Here is a 23,477-nt window from a genome sequence, read left to right as displayed (position 1 = left end):
GTTTGCATACAGCACAAGGATTACAAAAGCAGGGAGATATCAAGTAAGTTATATAAATATTCCCGAGCTAGCAGATCCAAAGAGCTACAAACATCAGTGTCAATAACAATGTGAATGCTGATGTTTTAGATTTGCATATTAGGCTTTAAAGTATGTGTTTAAAAGAAAAAAACGATTTTCTCCTTTTCTGCTAAATGTTTTTAATGCTGATGAAGGAAGGTTAAAATTATTTCTTATACTGTTATTTATTTTATAATGTACCCAGTTGGTTGTGATTGGTGCTTTAATTAACGGCAGTTGAGATTAAATAATGCAATATTAACGTACTGTATTAATTTGTAAATAAACCTCATATTTTATTGCATGCCTGAGAGGCATTTATTGCTTTGTGCTTTGCCAGCCATTAATAATTAAAATATGCAAATCTAATTTTTTTTTTCTGGGAGTCCACAAACCAAAAATAGGACCGCTATTGTGGCCTAGGCATGGTGCAAGGAAGTGATGTGAAATCTTTGTGTGCTGTGTATGAAGTCACTGTATGCAGTTGATCTGGAAACAGTAGGTATAGGTTGCTTTTTTTCTGATTTGATTTTAAAAAGATTTTTAATCTTTTTGTTATGTACATAACAACTTGCTGTAATTTGCTTTATAGAGAACATTATTTTTAAAAACAATTATAAACTTTTCCCCACGATTTTGAAAATACAGTAATTGAAAAGTACATTTCCTCTGGACATACAGAGAAAATTAAAAGGTCTAGAACCAGTCTTTTGTTTATGGCTTTCTGAGCAACTCCAGCCTTCCTAGGAATGAGTGTAGACCATGAACAACCCTCTGACCCTTACGTGTGAAGTGCAGGCAGGATCCCCTGGAAGTAAGATCAGGAGCATACAGCTTTAGGAATGTACAGAAAGGATCGCTAAAGACAGAAGCAGCAGTGTGGTTTCAGTGATTCAGGTTCTGCTGTTGTCCTCGGAGGTGCTGCCTCATTGGATTTTTTGCATCTGCTATTTATGCAGTTTCATACCCTTGGCTAACAGTTTTTCCCTTGTCTTTCCTGAGTAAAATCCTGTCCTTCATCTCTTCAGTGTAAGGTCACCTGAACTCTGCTCACACTCTCTAACATGCTGGCACCTCCTGTCACTAGGTGTCATCCATGAATTTTATAAACTAGTTCTCTGCTTTGTCACTGATGTTGTTAATGGAAGGATTGATTGGTATTGGAACAAGTGTGCATGCCTTTACAGAGCTCCAGATATACTAAATGCTAGCCGGTGCCATCTGACCTCAGTTTTATGATCAGGTTAATTCTAGCTTAATCCCATCTTCCACGTATAAACCATGTTTACTGAACTTGTTGGTGAAAACATTGCATAAAGCAGTGTGAAATGCCTCACTATGGCTCAGATGCATTATTACATGGTCTGTTCTGAAAATAGTAGGACTGGCTTTTTCCTGGGCTGACGAGAGGTGGTCTGCGCGCGCAGGATTGGTGGAGGGGGATATTGGGAATGCTGGGAAAAAATGGCAGTCGGCTGTCAGCCGTTGAAGAGAACAGGTTGCTTGTACTGTGAACACCTGTCGAAACGCCTCGTCACGAAGAATCATGGAGCGTTTACTAGAGCAGCGATAAGCGATCAAATTTTGTGTAAAGCTTGGTAAAACGGGCAAAGAGACTCACAACGTGATTAAGGAGGCCTACGGCGATGCTACCATGGGTAGATCGTGTGTTTTTGAGTGGCACAAGCTGTTCCGAGAAGGTAGGGAAAGAGTGGAAGATGACGACTGCTCCGGACGCCCTTCGACCAGCAAGACCAACGAAAATGTGTCACAAGTGAAAAATTTACTGAACTGAGGACGAGTATCAGAATGATTGCTGATGACTTGAGCATTCCTCAAACCCAGGTTTTTGAGATGGTAAAAGAAAACTTAGCCATGAGAAAAGTGTGCGCAAAGTTTGTGCCACGAGTGTTGTCAGAGGAGCAAAAGGCCACCCGGAAAGTGATCTGCCAGGATCTTCTTCATCATGTGAATGAGGAGCCCAACTTTTTGGACAATGTAGTGACCGGTGATGAGACGTGGGTGTTTGAATATGACCCGTAGAGTAAGCGGCAGAGCACAGAATGGCACACCCCTGCTTCCCCACACCCCAGGAAAGCACGAATGAGCAAATCCAAGCAAAAGTCCACACTCATTTGCTTTTTTGATCGACATGGAGTCATCCGCAAAGAGTTTGTACCACCCGGACAAACAGTTAATGCATTTTTTTACGTGGAAGTCCTCACAAGACTGTGAAAACGCATTGCTCGTGTCCACCCAGCCATCGTCAACAATTGGCGGCTGCACCATGACAATGCACCAAGCCACAAAGCGTTCCACGTAGTGGAGTATCTTGCCCAGCACAAGGTGGCAACGCTGCCTCAGCCCCCCTACAGCCCCAACTTGGCCCCGCCAGACTTTTTTCTATTCCCGAGAATAAAATCGACGCTCAAGGGGAAGCATCACGCATCAGTAGAGGCGCTTCAAGGGGCCGTGATGAGGGAGCTAAACAGCATTCTGGTCCAGGCGTTCCTGGAGGTGTACAAAAACTGGAAAACTCATTGGCAGCAGTGTGTAGATGCGGAAGGGTGCTACTTTGAAAAATTCTATTGTTTGTTCTATTCTCATGAATATTTTTTTTTCAAAAAAATGAGTCCTTCTGCTTTCAGAAGAGACCATTACATCCACAGCTTTTACTCTATTTACAAGACGTGTTGTCCAGTTGTAGAAGAAAGTTAGATTGGTTAGATTTAGGGAAAGAAAGTTAGATTGGTTAGATTTATGGAAAGTTAACATTCCAGCCAGACCCAGTACAGTTTGACATATTTTGTTCTTGAGAAATTAGCATTGCTGTTATCCATCTCCATATTGTCATCTCAGGTACCTGCAAATAATTTGATTATTTGTGGTTTTCTGGGAATTGAGTTGTACCTGTCTAGCATGTGATTTCCTGGCTCTTTCCTCTGTGAAAAAAGCTGCTAATGGCTTTGAGATTACTTCAGCACATGCTAGGATGAATTTCATCAGCCTGTAATTTCAGCAAATGATTTAAAGAAGCTCTGTTCATCTGCATACTCTCTGCCTTGTTCTTCCTCTATTCTAATTTGAGGTTTTACCCCTTTGTTGCCACAGTTTTGTTACCTGCTTGATTGCAGCTGAAATGCAGAGTGTTAGTGCTTTGACCTGCTTTTATTCTGTGGCAGGGTTCCCTGCTCCTCAGATTTCCTCTAAATTAAATGTTTCTTACTATCCTTTGCATTCTTTTATTTTCTTGTTACGCTTTTTTGTCAACTGTTTCTGACGCTGTCCTCATATAGTTGTTTGTGTTTTCTTTACACTTCATCTAATTTAGCCAGTGGTTTCTGTATGCTTCTATTTGGTTGACACAAGTTGGTATTTTACTAGATTCACTGTCCTGCCTGTGCACTGGCAGTTCATGCTTCTTTCTTCATGTTGGGGTGGGAGGTTGGCTCAGGACTGATTTTTATTTTCAGTCGCTTAGCCCAAAGATATGGGGTCCTAAACTGTGGTCTACAACAAATTCCTACAGAAAATTAGACAAGAAGGAGGATGGTTGTTGAGAGATTAAAAACACAAAAAGGCTTCCTCTCCTTATCTTCTTTTTCATTTTGACTTGTCTCCTATCTGCCCTTCTTTGAACTTGTTTGACCTTGCAATTCTCATAGCAGTACTTTTATGTATAGTTTTTTCCTACAATAACATGCTTAATCACTTTGGATATTGAATGCTGAATGTTTGTAACTGTGAGACAGTTCAGTAAACAGTGTTTTCCCTGACAATCACCTGATTTCTCTTGGGGAAAAAGCTGTATGTAAACATGACAAAAAATATAACCATTACATGGCATATTTATGGCCATTTTTTGGAAATAGATTAGCTGAAGCTTATCTTCAGAAGTAGTTTACTCAACTTCTGCAAAGCTGTTTTGCCATCTAGTAGATGGAATTTAATAGATTTGATGCTGTTAATAGCTCTTTTTTAAGTTATCATCCTAATTTACATCCGCCCAAAAGCACATTATGGTGGAGGGTGAATACTTATAGGACTACCCTGCTTAGTGGAGCATCAGTGAAAAGGCTTGGGATTGGATTCTGGTAAGCTAACAGAAAGAAGCAACAGGATAAGAAATGAGAACAAAGAAAATGACAAGCTCAGTCTCATCAGCCTGTTTTGTCACAAATATAAAAAGTAACTGAATAAAGCCTCAGTTTTATAATGTATTGCTGTGTGTTCATGTGTAGTAGTGATTTGAAAGTCTGCATTTAGGATACTGTCATTTCTCTGTAGGATAAGGATTTGATGTGCTACTGATTTATCTTAAGTAGCTCATCTGTAATTATCCGTGTTGCCTTAGACATAGCGAGATTAGCTTCTTTCCTGTAGGTAACTTTAATGGAAGCTCAGGGGTTAATTTTTCAGGTTAGAGTTTGAAAGGAAGAATAAAAACGTTCTGACTTCTTTTTATCCTCTTTTCTTTCTTAAAGGCTTTTGATAGAGAGGGTGACCATATAAGATACCTCATTCAGAATGGAGATCCTCAACAAGTTTTCAATCTCTCTCAAAGGTAAGTAGAAAACCCTTAGAATATAGACTTGTAACTTTTCAATCACATGAGTATGTGGGCTGAGAGCAAAAGAAAAGACTTGTAATCAGATGTATTCAGCTTTTCCTTAGATAAGCTCTCTGACATTAATGAGAGCTCTGTGAATGCTACTGCACTCTATAATTTTTCACAGGGGACTATTTATTTATTTTAAATACTTTATTAGGTAAAGCCCACAGAGGTGGAAATATTCTATTTAAAAGAGTGACCAAGGATTAATTAAAAACCTTTCTACTTGTCAGCTCTTGACTAATGATGGGGACAATTTTAGCTTTTGATTCCTGCCTTCAAGCATTTTAGTCTGTAGCAGAAAGTCTTTTGATCATTGTTTTAAAACCTCTTTTCCTTAAATTGAATACCAACTTAGTTAGGAAGAGAGGGTATGTTAGTGAACTAAAAGCACCATGTAGGTCTGTCTGTGTCCTACCTCCTTCTTTATTTTACCCAAGCAGCTGCTATTTACACTCCAGAGTATCTTTTTTATTTGCAGGAAAAAGGGAGGTTGGTGATGTCCCATGGTAGATGATGGGACAAAACTGACCCGGGTGTTGCTTGCTTATGGTATAATTGTAAAAACTGTCCTAATTTGGTGTGCGGGACATACGGTTCAGGTCCGTAAGTAAGCTCTAAGTTACTCACTGCTGCATCTCCTGTATGTGGAGAATCAAATCACTTGTCAAACAATGTGAAAAAAGGCTCAAAGACACCAAGAGATGCTGATGCTGTTAGCCATGGATATTGATAGGCCCTCTAATAATAAAGACTTGTCAGACAAAAAAATGAACATCTTTGAGAGAATGCTGTTTCACCAAGGAAACAGCAGGAAGTGATGTTGGGCTGCTGGTTTTATTTCTTGCTTAGGGCTGGAGTTTTCAGTGCAGGCCAGGGAAGGTGTACCTTTTCCATCTGAACAGAGGGAGTGCTCCAGCATGGCGTGGCTCCGTAGCACTAGCTGTGTTTCTGCACTAGCAGTGCCCTGATCATCCTCTGCTTAACACAGAGAAACTTGGTTGGTCATACGCTGTGACCTGCAGAAGTTGATTGAAGTGGAGTGCACCTGGCTGCATGAGAGATGCTGCGAGGGGTGGTTGCCCAGTGAGCAGCTGTTTTGTATAGTTTGTGCTTACCACAGTGCTGTTTGCTTTGCACCATCAAAATGCTGATAGTTCTCCGTAGCAGTGTGACCTAAAAACACGAGTTCTGGCCATCTTTGGGTGGCCTGCCAAGCCCGTTGCTTTGAGGGCACTCTAGATATTGGGCTCTAGGAAGCTCCTGCATTGTCCAGCTTTGGGTGTAAGCGGTGTGGAGATAGCCAGAAGCCAAGGTGCTGAAGGTGGCGTGTGAATTCACAGCTGTGAGTTCAGTCTGAGAGCAGTAAGAACACAATGATGCACACTCTGAAGGCTACAGACACGGCCCATCTCTGTGTGCCCATGGGCAGTGTTGCAGATATCAGGCCCTGGGGCCTGACCCCACCTCCCCCCCCAAGCCCCCAGCCTCATACACCCCCCATATGTATCTGAGTATCAAAGCACGTTAAGGGTTTCAGCACAAACTCAGTCAGCGGTTCGTTCATATTTTTAATCTGTTGCTTCTTGATTAAGAAAAAAAAGAGAGAGTGCTCTTTGAAGTGTTTTCTCCTTTCTGTTATCCTTGCATGTCTTTTCCTGCAAAATGTTTGTTCAAAGCTTTCTTCAGCCATTCACATTTTTTTTTCTAGATGCTGAAATGTCTGGATGGGATATTAAAGTAGGATTACCATTAAACAAAGCATAGTTAAAGTGATTCCTGCAAGAATTTATTTTATGTAAAATGTAATGCATTTTTAGATACTTAAAGGCCAAAGCAGAGACGATGAACATAACTCTATCTCCTTGTCTTTTTTCTCATCTGGATTATTTTTTGTGTCATTTACATTTCAGTTAATTGATGTTTAGTTCCCTAACTGGCAGCATGGCTAGTGAATGTTGACAGGATTGCGTCTGTTTACTAGATCTCTTTTATCTAGAACTCAGTTGGAGGAATGTGAGATGGTTTAGTTCTTTTTTTCTTTGGTAGCGTGACCTTAGTACAATCTGTTGTAATTCGGTGCCTTATGTTTCATACCAGAGGAAATGGTAATACAAAGCCGGGATATTAAATGAATGTCATCCAAATCTTTGATTACCACACAGGAGTTCGTATGAATTATATAAATTGACCTTAGTTATAGGTGTGTTAGTAAAGCAGTTATTTGTTGTCAATATTTTATTCTTGGTTTACCTTTGATTTTTTGTAAATTATTATTTTCCCATATTAGTGATTCATGTTTTATTCACTGTTACTTTCCTAAAAATTTCTTCTGTTCATATTTTATGACAGTGTTTTTGGTGAAATGCTGAAATGTGATACATTTATTATGATAGCTAATGGATTTGTGTAACACCTGGAAATAAGAGGATTGTTAAAACACAGAGATAGGTGTAGCATTAATAATACATTCAATGTTCCTATGGCCCACAAAGGAAGTTAATAATTCCCTTAGTAGCATCACTACTACTTCAACTTCTGCTATTTATAAATGATGAAAAGTTTAGGTTAAAAGTTAAATGGTATTTAGTGGTATAACAATAATTAATTGAGCCCAGCTGAATATTTCTAGCAGAAAACAGTACGTGAGAGTGTAGAAACAAGATGAGATATGTGGTGTTATAAATTTGTCACAGAGAAATTACAGGATAGATTGCTGGAAATCCCATCAGTTTGTTACACTCATTACCTTATGGGTAGGAGGAGCACTGTGAATGCAAAGCCGAGAATTTACTGTTACTCTAATTAAGGTCTTCATAGTCTAATCAAGCAATTACTAGTAGCTCAATTATTATGATGCTAAGGCAAGCAGCTAAGATTGCATATATGCATATGTATAAATATGTACATATATAAATATGAAATATATTCAACGTAATTTTAACCATATGTAGTCAGATATATAATACACATGTATAATGTACATTATCTGTGTTTGATTATTTATAACTACTTAATTACATATATTCCTATAATTATATATAAAAACTTACATAAATGCATATGCAGACTTTTTCTAGAATCCATCCGTTTCTCTGGTGTTATGCGCACCCTGCCACTGCCCCTCTGGGTCCTCAGGGCAATAGTTTCCTTCTGGAGCAAGGTCTGTGCTGAGTGTTCAGCATCTGAAGGCCTGTTTGTAGCCCAGGGCTGCTCATGTTGTCTGGCGCCTACGCTTGTACTGCTCCAGAGGCCATGCCTGTACCACTCCCTAGGTAGTTCCATCTCCACAAAATAGGCATTTCACCACACATCTGTAAAAAATGAAGCAAAAGCTAAGGACATCGGTAGCAGTTCCCCGTTTGTTAGTTAATTGCTGTTTAAAGTGAAAACCAACCTCAGGCAGGCCAAGGCAAGGGCATGCAAAGAAGCATGGCAGGTCCTGAGGCCTCTGCTGCTGCTTGGCACAACTTGCTTGGCTTGGGACAGGCAGTGGCAGCTTCATATGTACAAGGTTACACACAACATTCACATTTCCCATTGGCTTCCGCCAACCTCCAAAAAGTAATTTAGGTACAATTAAGTTGGATTTATTTATTTATTTATTTATTTTGAGGAAGCTACATAATATTTTAATTGTATAGCAATGAGTGGGATCCAGTATAGCATCCGCTGAATTTTCTTTTGTTTGATTCCTGGGCTTGGATAGTGTTTTACCTGCCAACCTGTTAACCCTGGGGAATGGTTCTGCTCCCACTGACTGTTTCCCCTGTTCCAGCAGTATTTATTTGAAAAAAAAAAAAACCACATGCTTGCAATAACAGCTTGTCTGTAAGTGCTGGTATCTGCCTTTGCTGAAAACAATGTTGGAAAAAGCTGGTGTGGAACCAGTTTGAAGTCTTCTCTGAGAATAAGAAGTCACAGCAGAAACTTTGCAGAAATTTATGATCTAAAATGGAAAAAAACAAAAATACAACATAGGTTATCTTCATCTTTTTTCATTCATAGGTTATAGGTTATCTTCATCTTTTCTGCTTGGTTTGGGTTTGGCTTTATTTTGTTGGTTTAATAAAACTTTTTTTTTTTTCGAGTAAGCATCTGCTTAGGCTGTTAGGTTATGAACATTAACCAAACTCAACCAGTAAAACTTGCACTTAGGGTCAACAAATGCTTGTGTATGGGACACACGTTAACAATGAGGAAAATCACTGCATACCAACGTCCCAGCCCCTGTGGTTTGGCACAGCAAAACCATGTGTTACACTGCTCTGCAAATGTGTCGTGCTACCCACGACATGCTTGCTGGAGTTCCATGGGAGAAGCTACTTATCCCTGCAACACAAGGATAAATACCATCCTGGATGTGTGTGTGTTGATACATATTTGTCAAACAGACTGTGAATTGGGTGGCAACAGAGATGTCAGTTCACCTAATTGGCAACGTTCTGGTGAGGCCCCAAACCAGGGAATGACAAGCATTGAGCACTGGTCACAGAAGGATCATGTGTGCCAGTTAAGTTGAGCTGAGGTTAGCTTGCAGGCCTGTCTACTCAGCAATACATTTCTAATGTTCCCTAGCATCTTTATGTGTCCACAACACAACAATCTTGTCCGTGTCTTGCTACAGCACACCTCCAGGTGGCTTTCAGACTTCTGCATGAGGAAATCAGATAATGCTAGAGATGAAATCGAAGTTGTTTTATTTGTCTGAATTTGCAGGAGTTTGCAACACTAACAAAACAGTACTTTAATTCATTCTGTTTATTTTATTCTTTGTTCACATGGCTTCCAAATAGCTTTTCATTCACTTTCTCTTCTTATATAAACATCAATTGTCACAATATCATGGTTATTCTCTACAACATTAATGTCTATGTTAATTTTTTTTATTTTTATTATGGAACATAGTGTATCTGTGCTTGTACTGAAAGGCCACTAGCTTATTGTAGCGCTTTTACTGCAGTAATGCAATGTGCAAGTAAGGAGTATTTCCCTGTAAACTCTTAGGAGGTTCATACTGAAGACCATCCAAGTCGTATTCTCAAAGTTTAGTGCTGTAATCCTGTCAGGGCTATCAGGACTCCTCAGTGATTAATAGGCTGCTTGTGATTCTCTCGTCTCATTTATTATAGCATAGCAGCTTTCTAACAAATGAGAGTAGGACTGTCTTTTGTATAATCCTGTATAGCACTAAGTTGTTATTTTAGCCCTGAATTATATGTGTACTGAAGTGGAAAGTATTAGAAATTGGCTTATTGTTTTTATTAGTTTGTACCTATAGAAAACATGCTTTCAGTAATAATAAAGCCTAAAAGCTTATTAACTTGCTCGAAGGGAAATATTTGTGTAATGCAAAGTAGTGGAACAAAAGTGCTCATGGAAATTTTTAAACCTGTTGTTGTGATAACATTTTGTGTTTTTGTTTTATCACTAGTTCTGGACTGCTAGCCTTAGGAAAGCCCTTGGACAGAGAAAGCACTGATCGCTATATTCTGATTGTTACAGCCTCGGATGGCAGACCAGATGGGGTGAGTTTCTTCTGAAAGTTTAAGAAAATAGGCTGTTACAATGTGTAGCCAGGTACTTTAAAAAGGTCCAATTGTATATTTTTTATGTGGATCTTGAGCAAATATATATCTAATCTGCAACAATTATCCTTTATCTAAGAGGGTTTGTGTAGCGAACTGCTGTGTATTGCTGTGTCTGTTGGTCCTGAAAGAAAATTATTTGGCTGCTACTTCTGCATTTTTGTTAATCTGCAACAAGAACCAATGCAGTCAAAGTTTAGCGTTATTCAGATATTTGCTCCCCCTGACTGTTTCTTCTACTTGCTATTAAATATCCAGTCTTCCTTCCTACCCTTTCTGAAGATGAGTTATGTGGGCAGCTATCCTGTAGATTTGTACTTTATCTTCATTGACCGTTTTTTCAGAATTTACAAAGGAAAGCACTGCCCAGCTTCAGATTTTTTAAGCTTTCTGGAAAATCTGGAAAAATGTCTGTGTTAATTCTCTTTAAAACAAACAAAAATACCACAGAACTTCTTTATTTTGAAGTTCACCTACTGTCTTCTGTTTTTGCACTGATCATGCACTTAGTGACCCGCCACAGTCAAATGAATACACAGTTGCTCACAGTTGTCTAGCACAACAAAATTGTGGTTTTCAATTTCCATATTAAAAACAAACAAACAGGGATTTTTAAAAGTATTTCTTTATCAAGCAGAGGCAATGGAATCACATTTTCTAAAAGCCTGAAACAGTCACAACAGAGGGAATGTACTGTAGATAGGGTGTGCAAAACAAATAGGAGCACACACATTCTGCTCTGGACTCATGCCATGGAATAATAGCATAAATGGAGAAGTTTCTAATTATCTGGCCTTAAAATTACTCTTTTTAAGGACAAATGTGAAATAATATATCCACATTATATGGGCTATTTCAGAAGCCAGTGTGTTCAGCTTTAAGAATGACAGTTTAAGGACATATAATGAAAGCTTTGTGTTTTGGACCCTTACTCACCCAGTCTTTACTGCTGCAGAAGGAAAATATTGTGTATGATTTCTATGATATGCTCTTTCTCCCCATTTTAGCATCTTCAGCAAAGGCACTTGCTAAATATTTATTCAGATTTTTTTCTCCTCTAAATATTTGTAAAGTTTTAGATCCTTTACACACTTCCATGGCACTATGGAATTACTGTAACAGAACCTGCCCTTTTTCCATTAAAAATCTGGCTACAGCTCTCTTCAGTAATTTATCTTAATATTTGTACTTTTATTACTTCTGAACCATTCTCCATTCTTCATAGCTGTGAGATCACTTGCTTTCAACTCAAACTTCCGGTTGTGAAATCTGAGTATTTAAATAAAAGATTTGCTTTTGGTTTTGCACTGTGTTATGCTGCTGAAATACTATTTAGGGCATAGAAAGGCTACTGAAAATATTTTCCTTCTCTTTTCATCTAGAGATTAATTACCTCTGTCTTGGAACTTAACTGGACATCTGACCTATCTTAACACTCAGAAAAGAACAGTTGGTATTTTTAATAGAACTGCAGTTAATCACGGCTTGCTGCTTAACGTAAAATAGGTGTATGTAAGGTGAGATATGGCTTTTGAGCCTCAACCGTGTAAAAAAACACCAGAAATAAATAATAATAATAATAATAATAATAATAATAATAATAATAATAATAAGATTAGGCTCATAAAAAAGATGGAGAGCAACTTTGTGCTTGGGCAGGTAATGACAGGACAAGGGGGAATGGTTTTAAGCTGAAAGAGGGGAGATTTAGATTAGAAGTCAGGAGGAAATTCTTCACACAGAGAGGTGAGGCACTGAACAGGCTGTCCAGAGAGGCTGTGGAGGCCCCATCCCTGTAAGTGTTCAGGACCAGGCTGGACGAGGCCCTGGGACACCTGATCTAGTGGGTGGTGTCCCTGCCCATGGCTGGGGGCTGGAGCCAGATGGTCTTTGAGGTCCCTTCCAACCCAAACTGTTACAAGATTCTGTAAAATGAACTGGAAGACTTTATTACTGTTCTCTCTGAGCTGTGCTGATGTGGGGTGGGCTACTTGTTGCAGCAAAGTCATTGCTACTTAAGCCTGTGAGGCTGAAGTGTCAATGGCGTTCAAGGAAAAACTCTCCTTTTAATCTTCATGCATTATCTAGTCCAGTGAAGGCAAGGCTAGAGCTCCTATGGGTGTGAGAATACAGACAGCAGCATTCTGAAAAGCAGTTGTAACAATATGAACATTTCAATGATTTTTTTTTCGTGCTTTTTTTCTTTTTTAGAAAAAATACCAAGAGAAATCCCACAAGAAAATCAAATAATTAGAACCCAAAGAAAGGTATTAATGGTTTCTCAGCACTAGGATAAAGCTCATAATTTCTCAGTAAGCGTAGCAGTTCTGAACTAGTACAACAATCACCTGACAAGCAGAAGGATGAGCAAAACACAAGCAGGTCACTTGGCTCTTTGGTACTGAATATTCCTGATGGATATTTATGTTGTTGTTACAATAATAACACTGAAAAAGATCTCTCTATCCAATTTCCTCCCTCATATAATTTTTTAACTGGTTTTATATCTGCACATGTCTGTTAATTGTTCTCACGGTATAACGTGGTCACACTGTCTAGCTTGTGTGTGTTCCCTTTTCTGGTTTGGGGTCTTCAAGACTTTCTCTCACCTAGCTGTACCCATTTCCTTTTGTTATGATACTCTTTCTGCTGTTGGTGGTGCACATCTGTTCTAAAAACTGTCCTGCAGTATGGCTCACTTGGCAAGCTGATGTAAATTCTCCTCCATACGAATATTCTGGTGACAGTATACAAAACAGAAGAGTAAGGAGTTGGCCACGTTTGCTTTTTGCCAAGTCATTATCACAAACGAGGCAGTAAAAATCCCTCACCTTGTTTAATTAATAGGATGAAACAGGACAACTCAGCCAATTAAATCTGCATGTTTTTTTCTATGCAAGGCAATAGCGTTTTTGAGTAAATTGCAAGGTTTCCTTGTGTCTTTGCACAGTTTTTTGATTTCTAGCTCTTTTGGATGTACTCTACCGTTAGAAAGGTTCCTCGCAGGCCAGGGATTCATTTAAATTTGCTAGCTGGTAAAATGGCAAACTGTTCTTGCTAATGCCATGGATTTCAATGTCAGTGAAATGTCATGGAGGACCTTTTCTTTTTAACTAGTTTATATCAGAAAAATCATGGTGATCTCCCTTGGAGATGGACCTTTTTTTTTTTTTTTTTTTTTTTTTTTCTCCTGCTTCTGGTGTCTCTGATAGTTTGGAGGGCAGCACGTGGGGGCAGCAGGACACTTCCCACCAAGGAACACAATTGTCCTTGGGGTACAGCAGCCCCAGCACCACTCTCTCAAGGACTAACATGTTCTCCAGGTGCCTTTCCATGTCACAGCATGCAGCCATACCTGTCACCACAGTGGTACCAGCCTCTGGCTTTCTGGCTTTTTAACCCTGCAGGTTTCTGGATCTTGCAGGGCTCAAGCTCTTCCCCCTGCAGTTTAATCAAGCCAGGCCAGCTCTGTGTGCCCTGCCAGCTCATGTCTGCAGTGTAAACCGCATGTGGTATTGAACTAGTATGCAGCATGGTGTCAGCCCTCCTTTTTCTACCCCATGTTCTCAGTGCCAAGCTAGCTCTTCCCATTGTCATTGTGAAGCCTGTTAAATGCAGATATTCACATGAAAATTCTGTGCTCTACGCACCTTAACTTTTTGGTGATTTTTTTCTCCCCTCACTTCCTTCTGTCTCATTAATAAAGAGTCTAAGAGACTTTAACTACGTTATTACAACACTGAGTAGTGAGGTTTCTGTATTCTGAGCCTCAAGGTTTATTTAGCTGCCTAATGTTGTGTTCTGACAATCATGTTAACACCTTTGGACTTTTGGGGACTACTTATTCCATCAGAATTAATGCAGACCTATTTATGCCTTCACAAAGCAATATGACTTTCCATTTAGCCGCGTGTGGCCTGGCTGCCACCATTGCATCACTTTCGCATGCCTTATAATGCTCTCGAGTGTTTAAAATGCTCGATTGTGCTTCCTAAGTTATTGTTGCTCTGACTTATAACCTAGAGCATTAACGTTAATTGTGGTTTTTCTCTGACCTTGGAATAACACAACCCACTACCCATCACTGTTAACAATACAGTGCAACAAACAATTAAGTATGCATTAGTTGAGTAGTCAGGAAAATATTTTTACCTGGCATAGTTGTTGAAGGGTAGAAGAATGGCAGGTGAATGAAAAAAATGTCAAGCTAAAATCATTTTCACAGACTGTGATGTGTTTGGATGGGTTTCAAGGCAAGAATTCATGTCTTCACATTTCAGAGGGAGAAGCTAGAAATAAAACATATGAATGACTTGTATTTGGAGAAAGAAAAAGTCTTCTGTGCTATTTATTTTTGGCATGCACAAGTGTGTATACATTAGATCATTTATATACAATACAGGAAGCTCTGCTGTATTGTTTTACTGTCCATTGTGAGATTTAAGCAGAATTAAAACCCCCAAACACAAATGGCCAGTTATGAAAATATTTACCCAGCACTTCAGAAACCCCTTCTTGCTTGATTTTAACTGCCCAGATGCTGGCAAAACAGGGCAGCTCAGTGGCTAGTTCACAAAGCCAGTTAGGAGCTGGTAATCAGGTATTAAAATCTGTCAGCCATCCAGGGGGTGTTCCCAGCCTCCCAGGCACCCACAGCCTTCCTTTTTAGCAACAAATCAACATCTGTCCAGTGTCACACTCGCTGTGATACCCAGGAAATACTGGTCAGGGCTGAGATTTTCCTGTAGGCCACAGAAGATGAATCCTCACTTACCCTCTTTTCCCAGAGTGTCTTAACCCCCAGGTCACTGAAGCATTTCAGAAGCCTAGCAGAAGCTTCTCTGTGCAAAGAGGAAAGGTGGCCGCACTCTGGGGGTGTTTCTCTGAAAGCCAAGAATCCAAGGTTTTGCCTGTTACTCTCAGCCTGTGCCCATTTCCTCTGCAATGAATGGTTCACGAAAAATTTGGAATCATTTTAGGGCTGTTGACAAAACTGTTCTGGGGCCATGTTTTGTGAGGAGACAAAAGCACCAGCTAAGATACACGTGTGTTTGAGCTGTAGTCAGTACAGGAGCTTAAATCAGCAGGACTTAGATTTGGCTGCAACATGTGGGAGGGTGGTGGTGTTCATGGTCAGATGTTCATGGTCACAAAGTCTCTTGGGCACAGCAATGCCCTCAGGAGGACCAGCCGTTGAAAACTAGTGTTTGTTCAGATTGTGATGTAGCTAAACCATTGCCACAGGCTGTCACTGAAAACTGAATGAAAGCTGTTGTGCCCTAGATCGTGGGCAGAGCTGTGCTCTGCCAGGACCCCGAGACATGTTGCTGTGGATGATGCAGACACCAAGTGATGATCCTCCTCGCTGCTTCTCCTTCTGGATCAGAGCAGACATTTCAAGTGGGCTTTCAGTCACAGAGTGAAACATAAGTAACCTCATTTCAGTGCAGCGTGTGTTTCATCATGGAGGTTATATTTGGGTATTTCAGTCATCTGAGAAGATCACTAATAATTTAGAGCATCCATCTCCCCTGATGCTTGAAATAATTACATTGCTTGGAACCAACAGGTAGCACTAGATGAAGGTAATTTAGGCAGAGTGTTACTACTTGAATAGCATACTGAGAATTAATTACAGTAAATTTTCTGTTACAGCTGTAAGAATTAGCTGCATCTGCTTCTTATCAGTTCCATTATCTATTAAGAATAAAGGATGCACAGCTCTTACAGTAAATACTCACTGAAGAGATTTTATATACACAAAGGCTTGTATTTAAAAAGGTTTCTACTAAACTGACATTTCTGTAATCAGTAAAGTGTGACTACAAAAAAAATAAAATAAAAAAATCAATGGAATCCATTCATATTGTGGAACTTTAGTATTACCTTGATGTAGCACATTTATTTTGATCTTTTGGAGCAGTGGGAATGAATACTTCTTAAATACATGAGAAGGAACAATAAACAGATAATTCTGTACCTCCTCCCCTAAAGAACTCCCCTTGAAATGGTTTTAATATAAACAATTTATATTGTAACTAAAAAAAAAACACTGCCTGTTACTATTTTCCTGACAAGTTACGTGCTTCATATCAGGCAGCCTTATTTTTTTTCAGGTCTGTAATTTTCAGTTTACAAATGAAGAATTTCCCTGGCCAGATTTCCTCTTCTAGGACAAAAGGTTTTTCTCCAACCATCAGCTTGTTTTTATGATATAACAGCTGTCTTTCACCAAGCTTAAGGAGACTCCCAAACTTCTACTGTTTGTACAGCTTCTCTCCTTGCATTGTGTAGACTATATTCCCCATAAATGTTTTCATTTCAAATGCTGACAGGGAAGGAGTGACTTAAATAACCCTCATGAAGTAGATTGACAGTTTTCCATCAAAGATTTTGTACTGATTGTAATTCTGTCTTCAAATATGACTTTCATTATTTTAAGGTGAGAAACAGTTCCGCACCAACTTTCAGCAACAGTGAAGTGTCTGCTTATAATAAATAACTTGTGCAAGGAAGCTGGGAGAATTGCAGCTGAAGGCTACAACACCTCATGTTTCTCCACTGTTTAGAATTTGTCAGGTTTGGTTTTATGATCTAAAAGTATTGATAGAGGTGCTTTATGCTTTTATGATCAAGATGCTGAATCCTGCACTTTTAGTTAAGGTGTAGCCCAGGTTTTCCACAGCTTTGTCCCTGCCAGCCTGCACAACAAATGTAGCCTAATCTGTACATTAACCTCTAAGTATCTTGGGTGCTGTGGATGCAGCACACAGTATACTCTAAATTTGGGTCATTTACCCTGCACATATATAGCTTGTGATACAAGTGGCTAGCAGCCACTGCTGTTTCATCTCATACACACAGAAGCATTTCATTCCTGTGATATTGAGATGCTTTTCAGCTGCTTGGACAGCAGGTCAGTGCTCTTCCTGTTCTACAGTGAGGCACAGAGGGCTGGAGCTCTGACTCCATCATCGGTGGCTGGCCTGTCCTATTTACTCATCAATTTTTCATCACCAGCACTCCATTGTCATCCTCCATTACCAATAAGTATTGGAGTCCTATTAGCAATGTCATTCTTCAGGCTGCCACTCTCATGGAGCACTGAACGTGGATGCCATAACAATTTGCCTGTTATTAAACATTTCTTATACATTTTATTCTGGTTCTTATTGCTCCCAGTAACTTAAGATCTGAGCAGCTGTTTCTCCTGCAATGTGGGGAATGGCTATTATTTTGAATATCATAATTTAAGTGCAGTTCTCTTGAATTTAATATAGATAAGTCCTGATACGTAAATTAGAATCATTATTTACAGTTTCTTTTTTTTTTTTTTTTTTGATCAAATAAGGCCCTGGGCTTTGCCTCAGATCTTATTATTTGCAGACTACTTATATCTAGAGATGATAGCATTTGTCTTAGAGTTTGTCTAAATTAATAAACTTGCTTGACATCAGAGCTGAGAATGTTTCCTCTCCAAGGCAAAGAATGCTCTCATCAATTTCCAATCTCCATTTAAATGGCAGTGTACACTAAATCACAAGCAAAATTTCCTTCAGATTTATCATCCGTAACATTTATCGGGGCCTGGTGTACTTAGGACATAAGATATTTGTGGAGGCTATGTAAATGTTACACTTATGTATAATTCTTTGCTAAGCAATATAAGAACTATTTTATTGGCCCTAAGAAAGCTATAAATTGCAGCTGATGGTCTTTAGTTTGACTTAGGCTTATTACAAAACAGAAGTAAACACAGTTCACTTCACTAATAAATAGGAGCTGCCTGATATGAAGCTGTACTACTTTTTGCCATGCATGAATTTCCAGTACTAACTTCAAAACTGCTTTCCAAACCACAAATATTTTTTTTAGAAAAGGCCAGTTTTAAAAACAGCCAAAGCAGGTTGTTATTTGTCCTTAACTGTATTAACTTGGTACATGCATGAGGAGACCCCATTCAGCCGATCTACAAAACTAATTGTGAATTAGGTCTCTCTGTCATTACTTTGGGGAACCACTCAAGTTTGTTTAAAGACTTGAAGTTGCAATTAAGCATCTGAAGAGCTTAGCAAAACAACTCTGTTTCTTGAGAGGCTCCTGTCTTACTGTTTCTTTTAAGGTTCTCTTGAAAACACTGCAGCTTTTCCTAATTTCATAAGAAATTTGAATCCTATTTGCTTTCATTACAAAGAGTGTAATGATCAATGTGACGTAAGGGAGAATTAAAAGATTCTAGCTGCAACTGATTTTTTCAAATATATTTACATCTTCTTTTAATTTTTCCCAAGCTTTGCAAGTAAAAATATTCATTGCCAATGGTAATTCCGAGCATTGCCTTCTGTTTAGTCTGCCACATGTAGGTTATGGGAGCTGGGATGTAGGTTCCAGATATGTTGCTGCACTTTTGAAATATAAGAACTGTTGAATGAGGAAAAAATAATGTTTTTCTTACATGTTGAGGCTCTGAGATGTGCAGTACAGCTGTCCTTTTTCCCCACTAACAAGGCAAGAAAGCTGGCTTTGCAAAAGTAAATGGGTACCTGATTGGAACTTGTCTTTCACTCAATACAAATTTTGCTTCTTTGATACTCAAAGGTATACATTACTCTCATAGCTGCTGATGCTCTTCGTTACTGCCTTAAGATTTTGATGTGATGACTTGTGACAAAAGCATCCACATTTCTGCTTGTGCTAGGCTGCCTTGGCAGAAGGTACACTACTTGCATAGAAAGCGAAGCACAGTTTACATGGCACTGAGAGCAATCTCAGGCAGCCACGGCCACCTGCAGTTGAAAATGGTGGTAAGAAATGATAGGCTTCTGTAACGATGCAGGCAACTGAGCTCCATACAATGTACAGTAACCCTTTCTCAGCGTGTTTACTTTTACCCTCCCTGCAGCATGCTCTTATCCCCAAAGCATGTATTCAGTACCCTGCTTCCTCCTGCATTGGCTGATGTGGTTACCTTGGCTGCTGTCGAGAAGGACGTGACCTGCAGTGTACATGCTTTGTTATTTTTGGTTCCAGTGACAGACTGAGAAGAGGTTAGGGCTAGCCCTGAACGAATGTAACTTTAAAGCAGTAATTATTTAGTCAGTGTGATTTCAGTGGTGGTGTTAACTTTTTACATTATACACAGGACAGATGATCATGATGTTGTCAGTGCTGCTCCATGCTGCAGTTCTGAATAAGGCACTATGATTTTTTCAACTTTTGTAGTAATGGCTAAACAGCATGTGAGTCTGAAGCTGTAGCTTGCAATGAGCTTTAGCAAAACTTTGGAGCCATCTAATGTGGATACAGAACTTTTGATTTCTTTTTTTTTATCTTTGATTATTGCAGTTCCTAATGTTAATGGCAGAACTGCTGCTCTACGCATGTTAAAGAAATAAAGGTAGCCAACAGACTACTGCTTCATGTAAAAGGTTAGCTTATTCCATCAGAGGGATAAGGCATGTTTCCAGAATTAGGATAAAATAGCAAGAAATTTCTTGGAGTGTTCCCCATATTCTTTCTCAGTTCCAAGTTTGTTGTTAATGAAGTAAAAGAAGAGAACACAGAGGCATTGCTCCTGCTAACCCAGAGCTTGCTATGAATAATTCTCTTGGCAATCCTGCCACTGAATTGATCCATGTTTGATAGTTAGCTAAATTGTGACTAACAGAAAAACGTGAATATGTTTGAAATGGTCTTTTTACTACAAATACTCTTGAAAGTGTAGGATGAACAGAAAACCTAATATTATAAAATAGTTTTCCCAGTTGATATCTCAACTTTTCCCAGTTGATATCTCTGCTTTGCAATGACACTGTTTTTTTGAGTTAATCTTTGATAGATAATAGGTGGACTGCTGTCCTCTATGGCAGCATTGGCAAGCAGGTAAGGTAGGATTCTTAAGATAAGTAAAAGAATTGTAATCAATTTGAAAAATACTAAATCCTTGGATAACAGAAGCATTGGGAACAATTTCATATCTTTTCTACTGTCTACTTCTCTCCCTTCTTACAAAATGCTGCAAACTTTTCATTTTTCTTGTAAAACTAAACTAAGCAAGTACTCTTTAATCTTTGCAGTTCTTTCTTGCCTGTGGGTTTAGTCTGACCTGCAATCTTCTCTCTTTTCCAATAAAATGCCATGTTCTACATTGCAGGATAACTTTATATTATAGAACAACTCAAGGAACACTTCAGCCTGACTTCTGCATATGAAGGGTGGTAGTTGGTTTTGCATTTCTCAGATAAACCCTGTCAAATAATACAAAGGCGTCAAAAATGAGATCCTTTGTGGTCTTATTTAGGGAATACTGTCCACATTGCAAAGACAAACAAGCAAAGCAGTTGCTTTTGCTTTTGCAATACCATATAGAAACCACTTGCTTTATCACACCGAAAAGATGTTATTTTTGTCCTCGTGGGGTTAAGATACGTCTTATATCCAGTCTGAACCTCTCCTTGCAATTTGACTGTTTTCTGTATTGCCAATCCCTCAGTGTGGTGTCACCTGCAAACTTGAGAGTGTGCATCATCACCTCATCCTGTTCCTTGATAAAGATGTCAAAGATCTTAAAATCAAGGTTATGTTAAGCAGAGTTTAGCCTTCCTATTTCTCTACCTTCTGCTAGGGGAAATCCGAGTCTCCTTTGGCACTTACTCAAATGACCCCTTCTAGACTTATACCAGAATTTCAGTAAGCTCTACATTTCTGATAATGGTATGACTGGGTTTCAAGAATACTTGAAGGGAAAAAAAGTCCTTTTTTTTTGTTCAAGATATAAAGTAAGACGACAGGATCGTCTTACTATGGTATTAATAATACCATGCTTCCAGAGCAGAGAGTTACTTGGATTTAGAAAAACGCTGTTCTTCGGGAGAAGTGTTTGTAAGAGTTCCTCATGATGTGTTGCTCTGTTTATCTGAAATAAATGTGATCCTCCACACATCCATTGACATGCACTTATGTGCAGAAGTTAGACCTGTAAGTAAATCGCAGCAATAATTTTGCTTTCAGCACTTGATTAAGAAGTTATCAGATGCAAAAGCGTGTTCTGGCAGCTGTTCTGAGAGCTGCTGTGGGTTGATTCAGCATTGTCAGGAGTAAACATACCACAGATTATCAGATATAGCCCATTAAAATTCTCTTCAATGGAAAAGAAATCTTTTTCAAAATAAGAAGTACTTTATTAAGCCGATGTTTTCCATGCCATAGTTCTTTCAGTTTATTAAATCTAAGAGTTTTTATTATCCTCTATTCTGTAGAATGAAGTTAGCTTAGGAAGATTGATTTATGTGCACATTCCACATCATCAGAGCAAATGTTCGGGAGTGTGTTTTGCGTTGACAATGATGCGTGAATGGCGAAGTATGTTTTCCTTATATATACTGAATATGGGAATGACAGTTTCAGCAACAATTAACAAATAACTGAATGCAAACCAATATAAGAAGCCAGTCTGAATCCATCCTTTGTTGTTTCGGAATATTTTCTGTTAGTTACTATTGAAGTATTAAGTTGTTATTAGATGATGCTTTTTGTGGAACGGGTCTGTTTTCTGCATTTGCCTCTGTGCAAGAAACTATAGAGAAGCTCTCTTCGGAAGAGCTGCATTGTGTGTGGTTACTATTCATGCCACCCATGTTTGTTTGGGCTCTGCTCTTTGCTGTGCCAGTAGCCAGGATTGGCAAGGAAGCCTGCTCACACAGGTTGCACCTCAGTGAAGTACAGAGGCCTTTTTGCAAACAACAGCACGTGTATTGCTGTGGAAGATAGACAGCTGACTCCAATACCAGTGACTGGGCTGCTTGCCAAATCTGAGGATTTGGGAGGTGAAGGAGATTGACTTGTTACAGGATCACTCCTGCAGAGAGTAAGTTATCAGATTGACCTGGCAACACAGCAATGAAAGCATGACCAGTGAGGAGGTTTGAGTACAGGAGTTGTCCTTCGCAAGTGCTAATCTGCATGCTTTTTCTCTGTGGCAAATACTAGGAGCCTGGCCCTTAATAAAAATGATGATATTTTGTATATATTATGGACAGTTACTTGCAGGGACCAGCGAACGTGTTGGCTTGCATGAAGGAGGTACTACACCAGAAGATGTTTCAGAAAAGATAGACTCCAGAGATGGCCGTGAGCTCTATAGCTGTCAGGGTTCCTGGAAAGAATGTTAAAATGGTAGCATCAGTCTTAGCAGTTCGTGTTTATGAATGGGCTCTCTCTCCTAAGTAGCTATCTGAAACTATGCCATATTCAAAATATATTTAATTTCAGTGCAAGTTCATTCAACACCCATTTCTGATTATTGGATTAGGAAAATGGAATGCGGTTTGTATTGTCAGTGGCAAACCAAAATGAACAGGCATCTTTATTTCAGATGGGGGAGCAGTAGGCATTCTCGTATTGCCTTTTGCCTGCCACAGCAAAAAGAATGCAGGTAACGATGAAAAAATGGTTCTGCCCCTCTTGCTCTGAAACCGTGAGGCTCTGGATGAAACAAACCTCAATATGAGGATTTGAAAATGAACAGTATATTCAGATGTAGGGTAGAAGTTTGGAGAGGGGAACAAAATACTTCCAAAACAATTAGGAGTAAGTTTTTCTAGATTGTATTTTATTCATATTTTGATGCAGCTCGGTGGATAGAAGAAATGATAGCAACTCAATTCCTTGGACAGCCAACAGATACGTTCTTTCAAGCAAACATCACATCTCCTTTTCTCAGAGGTGTGTTTTCCTCTGCCTGCACCTATATTGAAAAGATTCAGAGAGGAGTGTTTCTAGGCTTATGTTTGGGCTTTTGTTGTGGTTGTCTTTGCTTTCTAAGGGGGCAAGGCAGTTAAAGGTTTTCTTTAAGATTGTGGAGCCTGTGAGGTTTTTAACAGGTGGGTTAGCCTTGTGCCTCAAGGAGGGTACTTCTCAGCAGTTAGGTCTGCACCGTAAAGTTACCTGAACGGTAATGCCATATACATTTCATTCACATGTAGCTTACTGTGAGGGTAGCTCGGTATCAGTAAGCATCTACGTACAGAACAGGAAACCTGATTTAATCCCCTCTGCTTGATTTTACACTGCACTTCACAGTCGCAGTGGCTGCAGCATAGACATCATTACAAATATTACTGCCTCTGGGGGAACATTACAAAAGAGTCTGGGAAACCATCAAAAGCAATCCGCAGTAGTATGGCATCAGTGTGAGGCTTCATGCCTGTGTTTCCATC

At 39.2% G+C, this 23,477-nt stretch overlaps 1 protein-coding gene across 1 annotated transcript in view; it reads left to right on the top strand.

Annotated features, from left to right (window-relative positions):
- The window catches only part of PCDH15 (protocadherin related 15), a 731,645-nt gene that overhangs the window by 557,117 nt on the left and 151,051 nt on the right, over positions 1-23,477 (top strand). Inside the window, exons 20-21 of the mRNA XM_082765483.1 lie at positions 4,545-4,624; positions 10,107-10,200. Of these exons, the coding sequence (XP_082621609.1) occupies positions 4,545-4,624; positions 10,107-10,200 (174 nt within the window). The remainder of the gene's footprint in view (positions 1-4,544; positions 4,625-10,106; positions 10,201-23,477) is intronic.

The sequence above is a fragment of the Aythya marila genome, assembly GCF_965140915.1.
Source record: "Aythya marila genome assembly, chromosome: 7".
In the NCBI taxonomy this organism is placed as follows: domain Eukaryota; kingdom Metazoa; phylum Chordata; class Aves; order Anseriformes; family Anatidae; genus Aythya; species Aythya marila.
The sequence above is the reverse complement of the archived record's forward strand: the minus strand, read 5'-3'. Positions and strand labels throughout refer to the sequence as shown.